Source organism: Falco punctatus (genome assembly GCF_963210335.1).
Source record: "Falco punctatus genome assembly, chromosome: 3".
Taxonomy (NCBI): Eukaryota; Metazoa; Chordata; class Aves; order Falconiformes; family Falconidae; genus Falco; species Falco punctatus.
In genome coordinates this window covers 90,861,178-90,884,237 of record NC_137582.1, presented here as the reverse complement: position 1 = coordinate 90,884,237, position 23,060 = coordinate 90,861,178, and the positions used below count along the sequence as shown (strand labels likewise).

General features: G+C 38.0%; 1 protein-coding gene across 1 annotated transcript; it reads left to right on the top strand.

The window, feature by feature from the left end:
* The first annotated feature begins 90 nt into the window (after positions 1 to 90).
* On the top strand, positions 91 to 22,340 carry KDSR (3-ketodihydrosphingosine reductase). Its single transcript, XM_080377833.1, has 10 exons — positions 91 to 362; positions 7,788 to 7,877; positions 8,960 to 9,016; positions 12,738 to 12,803; positions 13,178 to 13,273; positions 14,330 to 14,521; positions 16,305 to 16,388; positions 19,100 to 19,183; positions 21,066 to 21,167; positions 21,526 to 22,340. Exons 1-10 carry the CDS (start codon positions 255 to 257, stop codon positions 21,643 to 21,645), a joined length of 999 nt encoding a protein of 332 aa, XP_080233959.1. The 5' UTR covers positions 91 to 254; the 3' UTR covers positions 21,646 to 22,340.
* The last annotated feature ends 720 nt before the right edge of the window (positions 22,341 to 23,060 follow it).

Sequence of the window (23,060 nt, the reverse complement as noted above, 5' to 3'; positions counted from 1 at the left end):
CCGCGCCCGCCTCGGCAGCCAATCAGGTCGCGGAGTGGCGGCCGGACTCTCCTCCTCCCCCGCCTCACTCGACCCGCGGCAGCGCCTTTCCCCTCCCGCCAGGTGCCGCGGCGCAGGCGGGCGGTTGCTGCGCCGGGCCGCGGTCGGCGCCCCCTCCCCGCAGCAGCAGCTGCCGCCGCTACCACCAGCAGCACCTCCTGAGGGGCTTCGCCCCCTGCTCGCCGCGGCCGTTCTCCGCGAGCGCAACCCGAGCCATGCTGCTCCTGGCAGTCGCATTCATCGTGGCCTTCGTCCTCCTCCTCTACATGGTGTCGCCGCTCATCAGCCCCAAGCCTCTCAAGCTGCCCGGCGCTCACGTCGTGGTGAGTGAGGTGCCCCGGCGGGGCGGGGGGACGCCGCGCTGTGCGAGCCAGGGGCGCCCCTCGCCGGCCCCGCCTGCCCCGTGCCGGGAGAGCGAGGCTGGTGCCGGGCCGCCGCCGCTCGGCCTCTGCGCCTTCCCGGCCGTGCTGGCGGGGGGTGGGTTCCACGCGAGCCGCCCTCGGCCGGTGTGTCCGTTGGGCCGGCAGGGAGGGGGGCCGCTCCCGCCGGGGTGGGCGCGCAGCGCTGTGCGAAGGAGCGTCCCGCTGGCAGCCGGGGGTACGGCGGCCTGAGGCGCCCCCGCCGGGAAGGCCGCGCTGCAGCGGGGGGGAGCGGAGGAAGCTTCCCGATCCCGTGAGCGGCGGGGAAGGGAAGGGGGCGCTGAGGCGGAGCGGGCGGGCGGTGGGCGCCTGCAGGGTGCGGTTCGGCGGCAGCCGGAGAGGGGCTGGGGGCAGGGCCCCCCCTGGGGCGGTGCGGCGTTAGGGGCGCCCGCTGGTTGCAGGGAGGCTGGGCAGCTCGCTGTAGCACCCCAAGCTACCGAAATGTGAGAGCCGCAAGTCCCAGGGATAAGGAAATGGGCTGTAGCGATGACTCTGACAACCGCTGTCTATCTCGATTGGCTTCAGGCGATCTGAGTCACCAGAAACGCAAACCGTCTTCAGTCTTAATGTTGACTTTTTGAGGCATTCCTTTTGTATTCTCAGGGTTTCTGTTTACCTTGAGGTTTGTTTTCTTTTTGCATCTCTTACGGTATTTAAGTGGTGTGGGTGCTCATAAACAAAAGGCAAAAGCTATGGTTTCATGGGTCTAAAAAGCAGGTTAGATGTGAGGAAATGGGAAGACTAATGTAAAGGGAATGGTCAGGTGACACTCCTGCACCTTTTCGTCTTTAAGTGCATAGATATTGATGTCTACGAGCAATATTTTGACTGTAGTCAGGATGGTGGAAGTAAGTCTTTAGAAGGAAGTCTTCAGAAGAACAGTAACGTTGAAACAGTCCGTGAGTAGTACCATAGAATTTGGGGGGGAAGGGGAGCAATACCCACGTGCTTTCAGGTGGATTACAAAGTAGTGAGTTTGGATGCATGAAAGCAAATGAGTTAAGTGGTTGGAAAAATCAAGGTCCTAGAACCAGCTTTTTTAACTTAGCTTATACCCTAAGGTATGTTCAATGCAGAGAAGCTATAGTTTACTATCTGGTTAAATTTGCCTTTAAGAGGTGAGTAGCACTTGTAGGTGCTCTTTGTTAAGTGTGGGAGTTTGGGCTAATACAGAAATTAGACCTTTGAAGGTGCCAAGTGAATTTACAGCTACTCTAAGTTTCTTTTTTATTTTTTTCCCCAATACTTTCTGGTGACTTTTTTCGGGTGCTTTGGGTTTTTTACCTATTTGGAGGATAGAGCTGTCCCCAGAATAATTTAAGACCTGTCCAAGTTGCAACAGTATTCACAAGTTGCTTTATGCAATACATGTTACTTAGATGCTGTAACTGACTTTACAGCATCATATACTGTGTGAGGTGTGTTCGAGCCTGTATTAAGGTTCTTTGGTTTTGGCTCTTCCCAAGGAAGTAATGGTTATTAAGAAAGAACCCTTCCGTAGGATTTTAGGAACCATTCAATACTCTGTAGAAGCAAAGGCGAAGCAGACTTGAGGGCCTTCTGTGACTTTTATGCAGAAATAGAATATCAAACAATAAAAAAGTTTAATGGATTTTATTCTAAAATTTTGCTGGTTTTTATATCTATTTTGTTATTTTCCCAAGTTTTGTCTGTGCTTTATGTGATTAAATTCTTTGAAAGCTACTGTGCTGGTTCTTCTACTAAGAATGGTTCAGTTAAAAAAGTTCACTAAGAAAATGATGAGAATATTTTTGCTGGGGAAACCTCCTTATAACTACTACCGCTAATTATATTAGTGGTTTGAGCTTTGTGATAGAAGTGTAAGTCTCAAGAACAGTATTCCTGCAAGCCTTATAAAATTAGGAGTCTAGCTAGAGAAGTAACTATATTAATGTACTGGTGAAGGAAAAGGCTCTAGGTATATTTAACTTGATGATACAAATCAAAGTCTGCAGGCAGAGTTCTATTGGTGTCACCACTGGCAGACTATTTGTTTATTTTCACTTAAAGTGTTCATTCAAACTAAGGAAATAACAGAGCAGTTGTTTCAGAGTTCACCAGTTCTAAGATTTGTAGATGCTGTTAATAACACTGGACACTTGTACATCTGGATTTTAAATTTTCTAGTGTAATACATAAGGAAGAAATATTGGATCCTGGTACTGTAAAACAGAAATTTTGTTCAGGGAGGTTTTCCATGTTGTGTGTGTAAATTCTTGTATCATACACTGGGAGTAAATGTTCTCTGCTACTGAAATGGCTGAGAGACTTCATGAAAATATTTAAGGACCATAACATTATCTAGCAACTTCATTGAAGTCTTCTCACAGAAAAATATCAAAATCTGTTTAAGCATTCTGCATATGGAAATTCTTTTTAGCTTATGACTTGGTTCAGATAAGACTAGATTAACATTTAATAATCTTTGTCAGGCCTCAGTGAAACTCAACCTTGAAATAAAGAATAAGAGAATAAAGACCTGCAGATGGCTTATATAGCTGGCTAAGCCCTCTCAAAAGGGCAAGTGGTTACCATTGCACAGTAAATACAATTTTTCAAGATATACTTGAATAGATTGCTTTTCTGAAGCAGAAGTTGTCAGTCATGTAGAAACTCTTCTTCATGGGGGCCTGTTGAAAGTATCATGAAAATACTTGTTACATTTCTGAAGGAACGTCATTGAGCAACTTCAGAGGCTGTTACATACCAGTTACTGAATTTTCAATTTAAGTCAGTATCTGTTCATTTTTAATCCTTCATAAAATAGTATTTCTCTTCACTCCTGAAGTTATAGTTACTAGATGTTTGAGTTATGGCTAAGTAACTCTGGCTGCTTTTTGGGATAGAAATTTGTGGGGTTTTCCTCTCTGTCCTTTCCCAGAGGCATTTGCATGATGAAAGCACTCGCAGTGTTAAGCAAGGCATGCTTTCTGGAGGAATCATGATCATAAGTCTCCTTTTCTTAGAAAAGAATAGGACTGTTACTCAGAGTGGACATCCACAGAATTCCAAATTACTAATGGTCTAATCTTGTGGGGTCCCCCCCTTATCTGCTCTGTTTCAGTGACCCCAGTGAACACCATTAAATTAAAAAAAAATTCCCTGCTATCAAATTGGCTCAACCATCAGGTTTAGCTTATTTAAAGCAAAATCGTTTTTAGATGTGTAATACTACTTGCTTTGTTTCCAGCATGACTAGGAAAGTGTTGTCAAGTAAAGGCTATAACAGTTATTTCTGTGGTGTAGAGCTGCTGCTTTTTGTGCTGAGCATCTTCATGCTTTGAAATCTGGGAGACTATTTTATACATCTTTTATTTTGCCATTGGCTTTAACTCTCTCTTTGAGTCTCGGGCTGTATACTAGCACACATCACCTATAAGAGTATGCTACTATTTTGGTAGGTGGTTGTAGTAGTAGACAGGAAAACGAAAACAGGATAAGGCAGTGATCGCTGCTTCATGTGCATCATGCTCACATCTGTCACATTTAACTGCCTTTTGTCAGGGTTGTTACACCTGCCCTACACAGGTTCTCTCTGCTCTTTCTATCTCTTTACAAAGGTACCTGGCTTGATGGAGCAGAATGCAACAAAAACTTAAGATGTCAGGGCAAGAGCAGCCTTCTGTAAATTTCATCAGTGATGTTTAGAAACTGTGTTTGCTGAAATACCAGTGCTGCTACTCCTGCCCCCACCTTGTTTCAGCCTTAATCTTTCTAAAACCAAGTTGAAATTTCTGCCCCCGGCCTCGTTCCCAGAGATCACAGTTTATCAAAGTTTGTGGATTAACAATGACAGTAAATGTCAAGATGTTCTTTGCTTGGGACTATCTCCCATTCAGATTGAAAAGAGCCTTTTGCTTGTACATAGTTCAGGATGATCGTGCCAAATCCACATGCCTAGGGGTCATCTCTAGTCTAGAAGCAGTTTCACCACTTCTGTGCAGAGCCCAAAGCCCAGTTTGGTAACTGGTCAACGTAAAAGGGCAGACAGTCTTGGTGTCTTGCATTGTATCTCTTGTGTTGGGAGTGATAAGATCTGTGGTTTGGATCGGAACCACTTAGAGCAGATCACAGGGATGTTCTGTTTTGGTGGAACTTAATACCTTCTGTCACAGTACTGCCTAAAAGCATGAAGCCAGTTTGCATCCAGTGCTAAGTGAAAGTTAACAAGCGCTGTTGGAAATACGTTATCAAGTCTTGATTTTGATCATTCCTGATGACAGTTCTGTTAATTTAAGTTGAACTGTCTCATCAATTAAATGGAATTTCCAGTATCTCAAATTTGAAAGTCAAACACAGCAATTCTTTGTACTTCACCCCAACATTTCGATTTATCAAGAGGGAAATAAACCCTGTGATCCTTAGAAGGTGAGTCCTGTTGTCAGGGATCATAGCTTGAGAAGTTGGAGCCAGACCCTTCTTGGAATAGCTGATTTGGTACCTGTTCTCAAACACAGAAACAGCTCAATAACACTGCTAAAGGGCTGGTAGTGCTGCATTCCAAACATCTGAATTAATACTAGGATTTAATTGTCTCTCCCTCTCAAGAAATTAGTCTGTGTTTTGAATTGCTGTGACCAAATTTATTTTTTTGCTCACTCCTCTGAGGCTGGGTTATAGTGAAATTTGAAAATGGGATCAATAGCAATTTAGATGTCTGGAACTAATGAAATGCAGTAGCGTTGTAGAACTACTGGCTGCAGAGGTAAGTAACTGACATAACACCTTGTTTGTTGGAGTAGATGTGTACTCTTCCTTTAATTCTGAGTATCTATTTTAGCAATTTACCAACCGAACAGACTTCATAGATTTCTTGGGCTGACTTTGTTGTAGCACAAAGCACAAGTTTCCACTAGTGTTAGGGATTTTTTTTTTCAGTTACATAAGCATTCATTGTGAATGTTCCTGAAAGATGTGCATATTAGTAACAACTTTCAACATACAACTAACAGCTTCCCACCTAAATATTGAATGAAGTTCCCAGCTAATTTAAGTGGCCTGTTGTCATTGACCTATCTGACATGAGCCCTATCCAGTGTTCTGGGGTGTGACTGTGAATAAAAACTTCCTTTTCCCATTTCTTGCATGACTTCAGACTTTATCTTTCTGAAATGAACATTAGCGTTGTCTGACAAGCCAGAGGCTTGATGGCAGTACCTTCACCTTCAAAGAATTCCTCAAGCAGTGGTTTAGTTGACCTGTTCATGATACTCAGCAGTTTGTGCAGGTAGTAGTCAGCTGTTAGTGCTACGCCAGAATCTGGAATTGAAGCTGTCTTTCATGCACGTTGATCACTTCGTGTGCTGGTGTACCTGCTGCTGTTGAAAATCTGTAGAAGCAGCTCACGAGTGCTGTGGAACTGAGGTCTGCCTGAATGTATCAAACTGAATCTTAATCTTTTCAGAGGTGTACTGCAGTCTTACAAGCTATTTTGCAAATACACTAAAACTCTTAACTACTTTCCATCATGAAACATTAATCTGAGGTTCTGCTATGGTCCCAAATTATTAACTAACACTTGCACTCTTACAGACTTAATTTACTTTGAAAGCAGTCATCCTTGGTTCAGAAAACTACAGACCAGGTTTCACGTTTCTAGAACAGGACGTGCATCTTGGAGTCAGCATCAAAGGTTAGCGTAGTGTGAAGCTTAATCTTGCAGAGAGAGTCAGTTAGAAGCTAATCTGAAGCAGCTGTCTCTAATAATAGAGGAAGCCTAAAGAGCTGAAATTAGTCTTTGTAAATGTTACACCCATTCTTGGCCCGTTTGTGACTGCAGACAAACCAGTCAGAAACCATGGACCGTGTTGAAAAACCTTCTGTTTGCTGAGATTATTTGACTTAGGGTAAAGTACTCATATGAAGGAACAGTTTAGTGTTCGTGGGAATGTACTTCTGACTTCATGATCTCCAACAGCGGAAAGAATTTTTAGAATAATGCATCTCTGAAAACAACACTGAGGCATTGGCAGATGAGGAGACCACACAAGGCTTTTGATAGGGTATGTAGTTAGACACCAGGGATCTTTGCTCTTTTGCTGATTAGTTCAATGCCTCCATTTTCTTGTATTTAAAATTAAGGTGATACTGTACTTTCTCGGGAGTCATTCGAAAGATTTTGATAAAGAACAACAAATGACCATTTCCAGAGCCATTTGAATCAGTTCTTTTCCCAGTTATTAGGAATTCTGTATTTCAGAACTTATTTCATGAACAGGAGTTTTTTACAATAAATACTTCTAGGCATTTCAATACAATATTTTCTCAATTATAGCCTCTTAATGTGCTGTTAAAAGAAAATTCAAGTAATTTGGGTATATAAGGAAGACAACAGTGTTGAAGAACCAAAGGCACATGGAGGCTGAGACTGGCCTTAAATGAACAAGTCACCTAAAGGCAGTGTCAGGCAGACATTTTAGTCAAAAAGAGGTCAGGATTGTCATCTACATCTGTTCCACATGGAGTTCATAAGTAGGTTTATGGAGGGTAGTGGGAGGTATTAGGTTGCTTTAACCTGTATATTAGTATCATTTAGCAGTGTATCCTCCTGCAACATACGATGCAGGGCTGTAGACATCACCCTGCATTTGTCTATAGCCAAATTACTAATTTTGTGTTTGCGTATAAGACTACGCAGTGTTGCAGTTTAGAGGAAGAAGAAAAGATAATGGAAGTTTAGGTGCTGGCATTCCCACAAAACTGGAATTGCAGGATGGTAAGGACAGTTCAACATCCAGACTGGGGGACTAAGAAATACTCTACAGAGGGCCAACTGTTGAATTAATTTATTATTTTTTTAATAAGAAAAAAGCTGTTTTCTGTTTGTGTTTATGTGATGGTATCTTCAGCAGGCAATCTACAATTTTTAATGTTACAAATACTTTTTCCTGTAACCAGGTATGGAGGGCCAGTATGTAATTGTATTATTATGGCTAATGTTAATAGTGATTTCAAACTTCTACCTATTTCTGCCTTTAGAAATAACATACAGAACTTACTCAAAAGCATGTGAGAGAGCCCATGTGGGGGTGTGGATCTAAATATGCCTGATGTAAGAAATAAGCAAAAAATACCACTGAGGTAAAACTGGCTTTGGGGTAGAAACACAACACTTAGCAATCTATTGAGATCTTATTTTTCATTCATACTCAATAAGTAAACTAACTTTAATTTATCTTCTGTATGCATACCTCATTGGGTAATATTTCAATCTCAGTATATTTTTAGAATTTTCATTTGATCTGACACTTTACCGTATGGGAGAAGGGATGAATAGTGGACTAACTGCCATTTTCAAATAACTTTTAGGTAACTGGAGGCTCCAGTGGAATTGGAAAGTGTATTGCTATTGAATGTTATAAGCAAGGTGCTTTCATAACACTGATTGCAAGGGATGAGGTAAGTATATGTTATTTTTACCGGCTAAACTCTATTCACAAAATCTGTATAGGTGGGGAATAATTTTTTTAATTGATATTAACTCATATTTTCTTCAGTGTATATTTTATGGGAATCTCAAATCAATGCATTTGGATAGCAGAGGTGACTGCCTATTTAAGGAGTGTAGCACAGCGTGGAATCTATGATTTGCTTGCCTTAAAACTGCCAGTGCTATCACTTCTGCTAATGGCATTCATTATTTCACTGTCTAGATCTGTGGCATAAGGCAAAAGAAGGAAAAACTAGAATTTCGCTATAGTAACTGACAACTGGGGGATTAAAGACAATTCTTAAAATTCATAGAATATTTTGCTGTCTAATCATCACTATATCATACCTTTTTTAATTAGTGAAAAACTGTTCATCAAGACAGCTTTAGAGGAAAAAATGTTGCTTCCGGGTTTTTTTAACTGATGTATTCAGAATTTAGTTGGAATGACTCTGTTTTCATAAAGCATTGTTATTTTATTCATAGAGAAAGAACATTTATTCAGGAAATAAAAGCACTTAACTTTTTGGTGTAGGCCCTCAGTCCCAGCTGTCTTTTGATAATTTACTTACACTTGATACATTTCCTTTCTTAACATAACCTTGAATACAACCAGAATTAATGGAGTTTTTCTTGAAAGGAGCATGAATTTTAGTTTAATTTTTATGATAATTCTATGATTGTTGTTCAGAATAGTTTGAGTATTATATAAATGTAAAATAGAATCAAAATACAGGAGAAAAATTAATACCTGCAGTTTTAGGTGCTATGTGTACTTGTATGAAACAAAAGCATTAACTATATTCTAGAAGTCATTACTGGCTTTAGAAGATTAATTGAAAAGCAGGTAAGCAAGTTCTGGTAGCTTGATGGGAGTTCATGTTTTCATCATATAGTCATAAATCTGCAAAATGACAGTGGTGAAGTGTTATAACTAGTTGAGGATAACTTTTTAGGGCTTTAGGGAATGTTTTTAAGCCTTATTGAAATACTGAAGACTAATATTGCTCTGACAAGTACAATGCTTTAGCTGTTCTTGTATCCATTTCAGAACAAGCTGTTGCAGACAAAGAAGGAAATAGAAAAGTATTCTGTTAATGACAAGCAGGTAAGATCACTCCGAACAGTGGCTGTTGTGTGTTTCAAGATAGTCACTACAACACAGTGCAGTAGTCCTATCTTTAAAGCAAAGCTGTTTGACAAAAATGAGTGAGGACTCAATATCTGAACTCAAAAATACCGATCTGCTTACATGAGATGTGCTGAACTCTGCTACATTTTATGTTGCCTAGCTAGTGCATTAGCCTGCTTTTTCTTAGAGAAAAAGATTGATTCAGCTGTAGGTGAAGTATGCATTTGGGGATAGCTGCAATTTGCTGTCACTCAATAAGCATTTGTATTCTTGAAGATGAAGGGGATTTGAAGAAATTTTGGGTTTTCTCTTTTTTCAGTTCATAAATACAGTGATTGCTTTGAGAAAGAAGTTAAAATACTTGTTTCCAGGTTTAGTTCACTAACAGGCGCTGTTTTAGAACTTGCAGGAGATACTAGTTTAAAATAGGTAAGCTTGCTATTTTCAAAATATGCAATGTCAAAATGCAATGCTAAAATATTTTTTTTTCGGAACTAATAATCCAAAGGGAGAAGGGAAACAGTAGGGACTGTTAAAATTGTAAGTAAAATTGAGACTGTTAACATCTTTGACTTCTTCCTTGTATTCCAGAACTTTTTTGTTACTTTCATGATTACAAATACAAGCCATTTATTTGTCTGTGTAAAGGGATTTGAGTTGATGAATGAGATATTCTGTTGAAAAGAAGCAATGGACAAAGCCGAATATTTGGAGGCAATAACGTTAGTACTAGCTGATACAAACTTTTCTTAATGCCTTCATTTATAAGTTTAAATTCTGTCATCACTTCCTTATATTTTTGTCAAATGGCTCAAGCTGACTTTTTTTTTCTATGCATGCTGCCTTACTCAGATGAATTTTATTTGAAAACCTAAGCCATTTGAGGTGAGGAGAAACTGTATTTTTCCCATTTAAATAAATAAATAAATCCCAATAACCATTTTCTTATAGCTGTTCTAGTAGTTTCCCAAGCTTAGCATTAAAGTTAATCCCTTGTCAAACACTGTGTCAGGATGTTCTTGCTAAAATCTGTCCAAGCTTGATAAATGTGAACTTTTAAAAAGAATATTACTTGGTGCATGTTCATAAGAGTTTCAGTTAAAATCTCCAAGCAAGCTCCAGTGTGGACTGGAAAGGACTGCTTTTGCAGAAGCAGCTTTAGACTTCCAGCTATGTTAAACATAAGCAGTGGGAATGATAGGCTGGCTCTTCTGTAGCTATTGTTCCGTTGTAGACAAGGTTGCAGGGAAGCCTCCCTGATCTAAATGCAAAGAACAGAACTGAGAAGAGCAGAGCTCACAGTGGAATGGCAGATGAGAAGCTGGGAAGCAAGGGTAGCTGAACCAAGAGAAGCTATACAAAAGGATTGCTGAAAGTGTAGAGAAAGATGCCTGACACTGTTTGCGTACACAGAGACTGTTATGTTTAGTAGATGTCGAGCTAAGAGGCAGAGGAAAATTAGGCTTCATGTGCACATATGCTGTTGCTATTCAGCTCTCGCATACGTACACAAAACCAGGTTGCATTGACACCAGGGTCTGTCATCTATGTACATTTTAGTGTTTGCACTAAACATTTGCATATGATTTTAGAGTGCTGACAATGCAGTCTTTATAGGTATGTAGCGGAACAAAATCCTTGCCCTTAGAGGTCTTTTGCAATATTTTTTTTAATCCCTTTCCTAATATAGAATATTCCCAGTTACTTCACTAGGAGTTGAATTGGTCTTTTATTGTGAAAGCTTTATTAATGATCCAACACCATAAATATTTAGAATGAGAGATGAGGAACAGACTATTTCTGGCAGTGTATTCTGTGTCCTAAATGTGGATCTGTACTGCATGCTTTGGAGTGAAGATAATCAGTATATTATAGCAGAAGAAAGCAAATATAACAGAAGCAGAGAGGTGAATTGTGTAATGTGATAGTAGTCAATAAAAACCATGGTAGTTCCTGAGTGTGTTGTTCACAGTGTGAATAACTTTATCTATGCAATCTGATACATTAACCAACTGCTCCAATTCTGATACAGAACTGTGGTTTTATTTTTTTGTAATGTCATCACTGATCTTGCAAAGTCATCCAGGTAATAAATTAATGTTGTTTTTTTTCAACTGGTATTTTGTTCTAAACTTACGTAAAAGACACATTTCCAAAATGTAATAAATGCCCTAAGGGGAGGTGCATGCTGAGCCGCCAATAACTTGTGCCACAAGTTTACTCTGATGTCCAACTACACATGATGCTAGGAGGCCTAGGAGGCAGGAATAGCCAACCTGCTGTACAGGAATGGTGAGCAGCTTCTGTTTATGCAACTAAGAAGTGTTGCAGTCTGACCAGAGGCAGAGCTGACAAATAACTAGCTGCCAAAGCAGTTAGTTACACTGTGGTAAGCTTTTTTTTTTTTGTGCATGTGTCCACGTGCTCCATGACAACTGGTCTTGATGATGCTTGCTACAAACTGGTGATGACTTTTATTTCACCTCAAACTGAGTTTAAATGAATTGACCAAAGTAACAAAGTATAAAAATTGGAACAAGAATACAGGAGTCCCTCCTTTTATTGTGATATGAGTGCTTTTCCTTTCAAGAGGGTGAATTGCCCCGAATCTCTACTGCTTGCTTAGCAGAGAGGGTAGCTTATTTGTCAATACCTGGGCAAGCTGGAGTTTGTAGTGATCTTACAGTTTGCAAGTAGTAACTCAAAGGCAGTGCTTCTTTTGGTCAGAAGTTACTTCAGAACATGGATTCTGCAACTGTCTTGCTGAAAGTAATCGGTAACTTTCAAGAAAAGCAGGGCCTAACTTTCAGCTTCAACAAAACTTAGATATCACTGTCATCTGGTTTCTGGTGTCTTTTCCTCCCCACCCCCCCGCCAATGCTTATTTTAAATTTTCTGTATCTTTCAAACTAAAAGCCATAATCTCTGGTTTACAGACAAGAAGTAAATATATGCACATTACTTCACTTTTCAGATATTTATGTCACTGCAACTAGTCAGTTTCTCACAGAATTTTTATTTTATTTTGTCCTTGACATGTCTCAATTAAACAGTATGCAACTAGATTTACTACTATTCTTAAAAAAATAATTTATGAAAATAGTGGGTAGCGTGCATTGCTAGTACTAACGTTAAAAGGTTTTTAACACTTTATAAATTTGGGGAAAGTGGTTTTTTTCTAGCGCTGATACTGCAGTTTCAGAGCAACACTGTGCAACCATGCCTTTCTATGACATGGCAAAAAATGTGTTTTCTTAGAGATGAGCCTAAGCTACACAAATGGTTTGGCTTGTTTAGTGCTGCTGAAAGTTAAATGTAGCACTGTGGAATTTTGGCTGCTTTAGAATAGTTTTTCCTAAGCTTTATGTAAATAACGCGTTGTAGTGTGTCTTAGCATAGTAAAGTAGAAATCATATTTTGCACATGAGTAGCTGCTTTGAAGATCCTGAAATACTCCTTTGTTCCTACTACAATCTTTATTATACTAGAATATGTGTGTGTGTGAGGGGGAGGAGCTAGGAGAGAGCAGGGATTGCTTTCACTAGTGTGGGAGAAGTGCAAACTGTCATGTCAAAAAGATTGCTACTTTTTCTGGGAAAGATAAGTCATTGGGTTTTGTTTCATTTTGAAAGGCTCCGAGTCAACAGTTACAGGACTTACTGTGCTGTAAAAGTACTCTTCCACTTTCCTTTTCTAGGTTGTACTGTGTATATCTGTTGATGTATCTAAAGACTACGAGCAGGTGGAGAATGTTCTAAAACAGGTGAGGAAGTAACTGATTTATGTGTGTATGTTAAGAAGCTTATCTGTGTGTGACTTATTGCTTTTTTTAGGAAAAATTCCTTCACTGAAAGGGCTGTCAAGCATTGGAACAGGCTGCCCAGGAGGCTTTTTAAAACATCCGTGGAGGTGTTTAAAATACACGTAGATGTGGTACTTGGGTACGTGGTTTGGTGATGGGCTTGGCAGTCCTATGTTAACTATTGGATTTGATGATCACAAAGGTCTTTTGCAACCTAAATGTTTCTATGACTCTCTTTCTAATAGAAATATTTTTTTACAATGATGATGTACGTCAAGACTACAGGAAGTTTTTTTCCTGCTAAATAACATCTTAACCTCTGTCTACTCTTCCAGGCTCAGGAGAAGCTGGGACCAGTTGATATGCTTGTAAACTGTGCGGGAACATCAGTTACAGGAAAATTTGAGGATATTGAAGTGAATTCTTTTGAAGTGAGTTATCATACTTTTTTATTTTATGATGATTTCTTATTCAGCCATTCTGACAAGTAGATTGCATTCCTGTGTCTCTGCAGACTTTGTGTGAATAGTGATATACTTGATTTGTGGTCACTGTCAGAATTAGAATGTATCTTTAAATTTGTGAAGATTGCCTCTAATTTCTCACCTCTCAGTCCATGAATGCGTCAGAACAGTGAATTCTGGCCCTCAAGGTAGCAAAGAAGCCTGGCATGTATTTTTATAGTTTAATGCACTATGAAAGGCACAGTGTTTCACATGGTCTCATTTTTTTTTTTCTGGTGAAGATTTTTGCATATTTTTAACCTGTTTAAGAAAAAGTTGACTGTTAGGAGTGTTCAGTTCAGAGGTGCACAGATTGTTTGTAGCTTCAGACTATTGCTTTGATGAAAAAACTAAAAAAATACCCTCAAAACCCAAACCCCTGTATTATGGTTACATTATGCCCACAGCTCTCAGGCTCCAGTCGTCACAGATAATATTGAATCATCTGAAAGTACTAAATAGCCATAATTTTATAATAAATTCATTCTGTTGTTTGTATAGGCTCAGTTGTGGTTTAGGTCTTCTAGAGAGTGAAATCAAAGACTTCCCCTTATCCTGCCAAAGATTAAAATCTTTGAAATTAATTAATATTTAGAATTTTTCCTGTTTTAGAAAGCTCTTTAAACTTTAATTTTGCTATGTTTTCATACATCATGCATAAATGAATTGCTTCCTGGACACTGTTTAGGTTAAATTTTTTTCCTTGAAGGCCATATGGTTCAGTATTATCAGTATCCTGGATGCTTTTTAGACTTGTAGATAGACTGGATTTCTTTTGGCTTGAAGTGAGATTTTTAGCTATAAAACAGTTTATGAAGCTGTAGAAAATAAAACAATTGTTTCTTTTGTCAGCTGATAGAACTACAGATCTAGTGAACTTCATTTTTAAAGCAGACTGAAATAGGAATTTTTTCATAAATAATACCAAACAGCTGAGGATTCTGAATCTGTGGCTCAAATATCATGTTAATATCATTTGCACAGAGATTAATGGCCGTCAATTATCTGGGTAGTGTTTACCCAAGTCGAGCAGTAATCGCTACCATGAAGGAACGAAGAATGGGAAGAATTGTGTTTGTATCATCTCAGGCTGGGCAATTAGGCCTGTTTGGTTATACAGCTTATTCACCGACAAAATTTGCTCTTCGAGGGTTGGCTGAAGCCCTGCAAATGGAGGTATGTGTGCAATAATTGAAGTCTTTTTGGTGGTAAACAGAAATAGTAGCACAGCACATTTTTATTTAAATAGTTCTCTTTTTGTCTTGTGCAGCACTGCTGATATCTGTGTGCTATGTTGGCCCTTTTTTTGGCAGCAGTACAATCCTATTGCTCTGCATGGGGCTGCAGAAACTAAGCTGATTTCAGTTGCATAAGAGGGAATAGATTGAATCTGTTCCTAGAACTGAAGATGACCATGTGTGCAGACATTTTTTTCTAATCATTTATTTTAACTAAAAGGACTTGGATTTTGAGTCTTTTGAGTAAAAGTGTTTTTTAAGGCTATAAGTGCAGAATGATATTGAAGATCCCATGGATGCATGAAGGGCAGGCCACTGATTCCCAGCTTTATTTGTGAGGCCATGGTAAGTGGTATGTAAACCATATGAAACAGTAAAACTTGCAAGCTAGAATTTGAGGATTGTCCACAAAAAAAATTGTACTGACAGTAGTTCACTCTTCCAGATCTTCGTTTACATGAGCTTTTTATAGTGCAATGATCTAAGCTTTTGTTTAGGTCAAGACTAGAGCCCCAAACACACGGTTTTCATTATTCAATGGAACAAGCTTTGTAAGTACATTGTAGTAAGACAGGTAAAGTTGAATTGGAAATTACTTGCATTATTCTTCTGTTAAGAATGTTAAACACTTAACTAACATATATTAAGTGTCTGTGTTTGGTTCTAGATCCTTGCATAGTCCCTGTTGTTACCCTGTACGGTTCAGTGTAGTTGTATGCCTTGATCAGGATAAGAATGTGGGGTAAAACTGTCTCTAATCGCTTCTGGCCTGGCAAATGGAATAATGTGACTGCAGGGTCTTTCTTCAGACTGGTGACAGATATTTTTGTGAAGACTGAATTACTCAAAACTAAAAATAGGGTGTTTATGGACCTGTGATGTGGCATTTAAGTAAGTGTTTTCAATATAGAATGTTTTGTAATATAAATAAAAATGTGTAGTGCTTTACAACACTTTGCTTCATTTTAGCCCTCTGAATATTTTCATTAAAAGCTTCTTTATTTGTCATGGAGTACAGATTTGCATTGTAGTAGTTTCTGAATAGTGGTGCAGTAAATGATGTAATTCTTGACACATACATACAAATACATAACTAAATGCAATGCTTGACATGAGACCTTCCATTTTTCCTCACATTTTCTACTTATTCTTTTGTCTCCTTCGACTCTGACCCCTTGCAAGTTTATACCATGGGTTGAAAAGCCTTGTGACTTGAATATACCTCTTAAAAATATCTAATTTGAATTTTACATTTTCATTGGTTTTTCTCGTATTTGTCCAGGAGTTAAAATATGTTGACATCAACAACAACAAAAAAAGCATGCTAGTGAAAGCCTTTTTGGCCTTGTGTTTATGACTGTTGGGTACTGGTGTTTGGCAATGGTTTAGTATTTTAAAACTGAAATTGGTAAAACTATAGAGCTAAACTGCTTCCATATTCCTCCTAAATGTCTTTAAAACCACTTAGATTCATAAAATACTTTACATAAAATGCAAAGTTTTTAGGTATCGTTAAACAAAACACAACCATCTTTTTAAAATCTTTGCTGTTTTGCTTTCTCATTTGACAAAGCAGAGTCTTGCAAGTACTGAATACTTAACACTAGAAGCAGTTTAAATTCATACTTGCCATATTTCTTTGGTACAAGAGAAATTAATGATACTGAGGGACGTGTAAAGGCTGTCAATATTAAGATAACGCTCACTTTTGTGAAATACAGGTAAAACCTTATAATATCTACATAACGGTGGCCTATCCTCCAGATACTGACACACCTGGCTTTGCAGAAGAAAGTAAAACAAAGGTAAATTTTCCTTCATTAATACTGTAATGTTTTTAAAGCTTTGCTTGGTAGTAAGCAATGCATTTCAGATTTCATTCAGTTCCACAGTACTTTTGAAATTAGTGCATATTAAGATTCTAAGTACTTCCAAATGCTTTGATTTTATCAACTTAACTACTCAAACTACACAGAATTATCCTACAAGCTATTTATTATTCTGGCTTTAAATGGAAGAACTAGCTACCTTCAATATCTGAAACACTGCAAAGTGTTTCTGTACACAACTGAAATATGCTTGTGGAATGGTAAACTGTGAAACCACTATTTGTTTTGCTATCAAAGCTTAATGAGCCAAAAATAATATTCCTATTTTGCATCTTTATTCTGTAGTTGTTCTGATAGATGTGACAGATCAAAATAAACCACAGTTCTTTCGTTGAAATCTGCAAACGATATATAGTGGCTATTGTCTAGTATTAAAGTAGGAAGGAAATTCTTGTGTTGTTTGTAGTGCAAATGACAGTATCCCTTTCTGGAAGGGTATGTCAGCAGTAAGCCTTTTTTGTTTGGCTTACCTTAAAAGTGAAAGTTTTGACCTTCAGAAATTTAGTCACCTCTCTTCATTTGACATGTCCATACACATGAAGTATAATTCCAAAACCTGCATTCAGGCCCCCTGTTCAGACTGAAGTATCAGGTAACCGGAAAAAAATGTGTCTGTCTTCTCATTTGCATACGGTGAACTAGAAACCTGATATCTAAGGAGATCAGCCTTTTCAAAATGACCCACCATGTATAATAGGAAATTGGGGTTGAATTCCATTTTGTCTTTCACCTCTTGTTATACAATCCCTACTGATTCCTACACACAATTCTTATTTCATCAGTTCTTGATAAGAGATATTCTGTGTATTCTGTATACTCCCACACATCCACATTAAGTGCCAGGATTAGACTTGTGCAGATACTTGTGTAGCTTGCATATTCTCTGGGATTTTATTCCATTGGAGTAGCCTATTTCAGGGGGAAATAAAGTCGCCAGCAAAATGCACTGTTCGCGTAAGATTTCTCTTTAAAAGAGAATCTGTGAGATTTTTCTTAGTTGTCAAAAAGATGTTGTTTAAGCAAAGACAGGCTTTGTTTTAGCATACATAAAGTCTTTGGGTGACTTGCTCCTATCATGGTAGCACACCTTAAATCTGCAATATTGCATTGCTCTGACAGTTCAGATACTCATTTATTATTGTTGTATTTATTTAATACTTCTTAGTTTAGAAGACCTGTCTGTAGTTTGCATCTCATTAGGACTAGGCTGTTTTTCTCTGTAATCATTGAATATAGCAAAAGAAAATGTCAGGAACTACTAGGATACAGCTTTCCTGTGTTTCTGGCTAGTCAGATCAAATGTTTAGTGGCTGATTTCTGCTTGCTTTTTCCTTAACACGTCATTAACTTTAGCTCCTGAACAGCTGCTAATTTTTTTCCCAGACATAGTATTTTAATTACTGTTGACATCCCTGTATCTCTTTCAGATTTGGTTGATACTGGCCACTAGGCTCGAAAGTACATACGAGTTATGAAATGGAAATCTGATATACATAAGCCATATCACTGTAGTAAAGCATGTAAAAGGTGTTTGTATGTCAGTCCTGCTAGCAAAGACTGATTCCATCCCATGCCCTGCCCCCAAATACACAAACAAAAATTTTCAGTGAGCCTGGTCAGCAAAATCAGGATTCCTAATTCTACAGGTGCTTGGAAATAGACCTATTTCTCTAGTACTTTGGATTGATAATGAGAGAAAAACCTGTAGTTGCTGAGCTCTTCCCTAGAAGTGTTTTTGAAGTATTAATCTAAGAATTAAACTAGTCCCAGTATTTGTCTAGGCTTGAATGCATCAGTTAAATTTTGTTGTTTAATGTAACTGAATTAGCTATTGCAAGCTGACTTGCAACCAAGTCCTTTTTCTCCCTAATGTAATGCTGCGGGTTTTTTTGTGAACAGAACCATCTCTTTTAACATATTGAGCATTTAAAAAGCTTGCTGTGCAGTTAGCTCTATCACTTCTTTATTTGTTAAAAGGTCATGAATAACAAACATGCTTCTAAATACATTAAAGCATAATTTTTCCATTTGTTTGAGCGTTTTTTGTACCTGATATATATACTTGACTAATTTGGGGTTTTTTTGTAAAAGAAATTCTGATTGCTAAAGTAACTGCCATAATTGCTTGCTTCTAGTGAGGTAAAGTGGCATAAATGCTCTAAAACACAAAAAAATAAAAATGCAATGAGGGATTTTGGTGGAAACCAGTGTGTGGAGTTTGAAAAATAAAGAAAAAAATCCAACAAAAAATTGTTTTGTAGGATCTTAATATTTCAGGCCTCTCTTTATTTCTGGCAAAAACCATATATGAACTAATACAGGTGTTGAGACAGCTTAAGCATTTTGATAACTTCTACTCAAAATAAAATGCTTGTGGGAAAAAACCTTATTTTAGTAGTAATAAACTACAAAAAAAAAAGTACGACTCGAGGAAAAGTTGACATTTCCTTTCTTTAATTGAAGGTGCTTTTACCTTTCTTTAATTGGATGTTTTAGGTGACAGTATGATACCACTTGCTAACAGAGATGTCATCCACGACAAAAGACCCAAACCCAAAATCTGACCTTCATATATTTCTTTCCTGTGTGGTGTTAGTCAAACTTATATTGGTGTTTTTCTACTAAAGCCCTTAGAGACGAAGCTAATTTCTGAGACCTCATCTGTTTGCCAAGCAGAACAAGTCGCCAGAGTTATAGTCAAAGATGCTATAGTAAGTAAACTATCTTTTTAAACTATATTCTCTGTTGGAGAGATGAGGATTGCCATGTAATCCTTGTTTAAGAGTGCAAAATAATGTCTAAACTAAATGCAAAATCAGTTTACAGGAAACAGTGCTCTTTGCTGGTTAGTTTGAACAAGAGATATTTTGTTTATTCTTTTGCCGTTGTGCCCACAGATTATTTTATACAATCTCTTGGAACTAAAATTTATCTGAAGTTGTACATTAGACAGAACAAAATGATGTATCAGTATGACGCAATGTCTCAAAAACGTATTATGACTGACTTTAAAGCACTAAACTCGATTGACTTTTTATGTATCAAATACCATTTGTCTAACCTCAAAAGCTCATTAGACTTATCTTATTTTTCTTGAAGATGAGTTCATATAAAAATAATTTTACGGTAAATGGAGTCTAGCCTTTTTGGCTTTTAATGTCTTTAAGTATGTCATTTATGAGTGATTAAAATACATAAAATGCTGCTCTTAGTGGTTAAAGGTGTATTGCCTTTCTGAGGACTTTTTTTTTTTTTAATGTTTTGTGCTGTGGAATGCTTACATGCTTAATAAAGCACCTCAGTATGGAAACCAACATGAAATTTCATGTTCATAAAGCACAGCAATCAAACCCTAAAATCTGTAATTATTTTGCAGTTCCAAATACTTGTAATCTTCAACATGATTTACATCTATACCAGGTGTTCAGTTATGAAGTTTTTACAATATTTTCACAAACACAAAATGATGTCTGGTTTTGGGGTAGTGAGTTTTAAAAGCAAGTACTATCTGACGTACTATTCTGTTTGGTGCTTAAGGAAGACTAATCTCCTCTCTAATCTTAATCATCTGGTATTTCTACACTATGCTTTCCAGCACTTCGGATGATACATTTGTTCAGACTTGATCTTTGTGCACTCAAGCCATCGGCTGAGAGACTAAAATAGAAATTAAAAGGTAGCTCTGTACTATAGGAACTCGCAGTCCTGTCAGGAGTGTGTTGGGAAATAAACAAATCTCATATCCTCTACTGCTTTGCATAGATTCACTCCTAACACTGATTTAGGAACACCACCTTTTCCTTTCACTTCTGCATTCCACACAGATTTAGTCCTGCAGTGTTTCAGAAAGTCTAGTTTTCCAGCATAAAGTCTGATGAAAGCAAACAGGAGAAGCCTTGGGACTCAGAGCTTTAGAGCTGCAGTTTTCCTGATGGGTGATCAAAAACCAACCAAACAAGCAACGTTTTCGTGGTGTCTGTTCCCCCTCTTCTGCCAGCTGAATTGCTTAGCAGGAGCAGGCTGTTCATCTCATGGTTTGGAGGAGGGCAAGTTAAAAATCCTTGACGAAGATGGAGGACCTGTTACCTGGCTCTCAAAATACACCCCTCTGCCAAATCTCATGTGATAGCAAACTGATTTTAACAAAAGGCAAGCAGAATTTTATTCTACAATTGTAGTAGAGATGGTTGATCTGACAGAGTTAGGGTGTAATTCTGTCTCTGAAATACATTTAGAGATGGGGAGACCATCATGTATTTTCTGCATCAGTAAGCATGCTTCAAGAGGGAATTTGGAGCCTTTCTATCTTGTAAAGAAATCTGCAGTAATTTAGCACACCTCTCTGTAACGAGAGATTACCTTCCTTGTCCATTTTTAAGTGAATGCCTTTTGGAATGTTGCTATATAGCACAAAATATTGTTGGATATTTTGATTTCTTATTGTCTTAGTATTTTTTTACGTAAAAATATTTGTTGTTAGTGACATCAGCTATGTTTGTCAAGAATAGCTGTTGAAATAAGACATGTTGGGGTTTGCCACAGCTGGGTGAATTACTTTTTTCTTTTCTTAATCGCTGTTTTCCTTCTATCCAGCAAGGGAACTTCAACAGCTCAGTTGGATCAGATGGTTACATGCTATCAATATTGACAAGTGGAATGTCACCAGTCACTTCTATTACTGAAGGTCTTCAGCAGGTAAGATTTGGGAAAGCCCTGTAATCGCAATTTCTTACAGTTTCAAAAACTTTAAAATGTAGAGCATCATGCAAACTTTGATTATTTCTTCATCAAATGGCTGGTAATATTGTATAGACTTGGGTTTCGGAAACTGAAAGTAGGATTTCCAAGCTGAAGCAGCAAGTTGATGGGAAAGCTAAGATTACTACCTGCTACTCAGTCCTGAACTGTTACGTGGTGGTTCTGTTTTTCATGAGTTCCTTTTCTTGAGATAATATAACATACATGCCTGGAACTGTTCTTTATTTCATGAGTAAATAATATGCTGCGATCTGGGATCTTAAATGAATTGAAAGATGTTTCTCTCTGTTTCCAGGTTGTTTGCATGGGCATTTTTCGCATTGTTGGCCTATTTTACCTAGGAAGTTTTGACAGCATAGTTCGTCGCTGCATGATGCAAAGGGAAAAATCTGAAAATGCAGATAAAACTGAGTAATCTTTACTTTGAATTGAAAGAAGAATGTCAAACAGTCCTGGACAGCTTGCTGCTTAAGTGGGACTCAGTTTTTCTCCTGAAGGATTTAGATTTGAAGTACTTGCGTATGTGACAGATGAGTCCCCTCAAAAGCTATGAAAGAAAACAAAGTATAACTCCAGAAAATGCCAAACTATGCAAAAGTGTGAATGAGGATTAGATTCTTTTTCTGATGATTTGAGTTGGAGAGAATTTGGGGAACTTGTAAGTGATCTGCAGAGTAGAATTTGAGAATGGACTATGTGCGGTAATTCTGGACAAATGCTTTAAGTTTTCTCACTTTGGTGCTTATGGATAAAGTAAGTACCACAACAGGCTGGGCTGAAGTAGATTGAAGTCCCCTGAACAAGCTGGTACCTTTTGCTAATGTTTTGGGACTTTTTAATTTAGAACGTTAACTTTTCCTTTGGCCAGTCTACAGATCCTTCTGTCAATGACATCTTTCGTGGTTCTGTCCAACATGTAATTGTGGAAACCTTAAGATGGCAGATAGATTAGTATGATCCAAGCTTTCTCAGTTTGGGAGTAATTAAAAAGTATGATTTAATATGTGCATACTTTCTAAAGGGAGATGAAGAACCCATTCCCACAGAGAAATGCTGAGAGATGTGATTGGGTCTGTAGCTCTTCTGGCCTTTGAAGTACATTGTGAACAACAACAACAAAAAAAATCAAACCAGTATCAAGTGTGTTGATTAAGACTTTCAGCATTTTAAGCCATTGAAATAATGTACAATTTTTACAGACACTTACTTTATCTGCCAGTTTTTGCTCTGAAAAGGAAAGTAGCGTATTGCTGCTGTTATGCACATTATTTTTCAAAGCTGCAAACGATGAGCCAAACCAGTAGTCGATGATAGAATCAATTGTAATTAAAATGCCAGGCTCTTCCAGTAGCAGGAATGTAGCTTTTTGGGGCGTGTAGGGGTCATGAGGGAGAGGGGAGTGTGTCAGAATGATATTCTACACTTAATTTTATGACTACATGGAAAGACTTTAACATGACAAGAAATTTATTTAAAATACTCTCCTTCTATGCCCCACTTCTAATTTGTTTCATTTACATTATATGAAACAAGGCTGCTCAATAACTGCTTCAGAATACACAAACCCAGTGGTTGTTTCTAATAAATCTTAACACTGAAAAAGCTTGATGCATAACAATGATGTTTTAAGGGTGCACTATATATACTGTTTATTTAATGGACCACTATAGCAAGTGCCTTGTGAGCTGCTTTTTTTTTTTTCCGAAAAGCTGCATATTTTGTATTTGTTAGAAGTGCTGTGTTTTCAGTGTCATAATTTCCATTTTCAGTCAATCTGAATTTAAAATTACTTGTAAAACTGGACACTTTCACTTCCTTGCAAGTAGTATT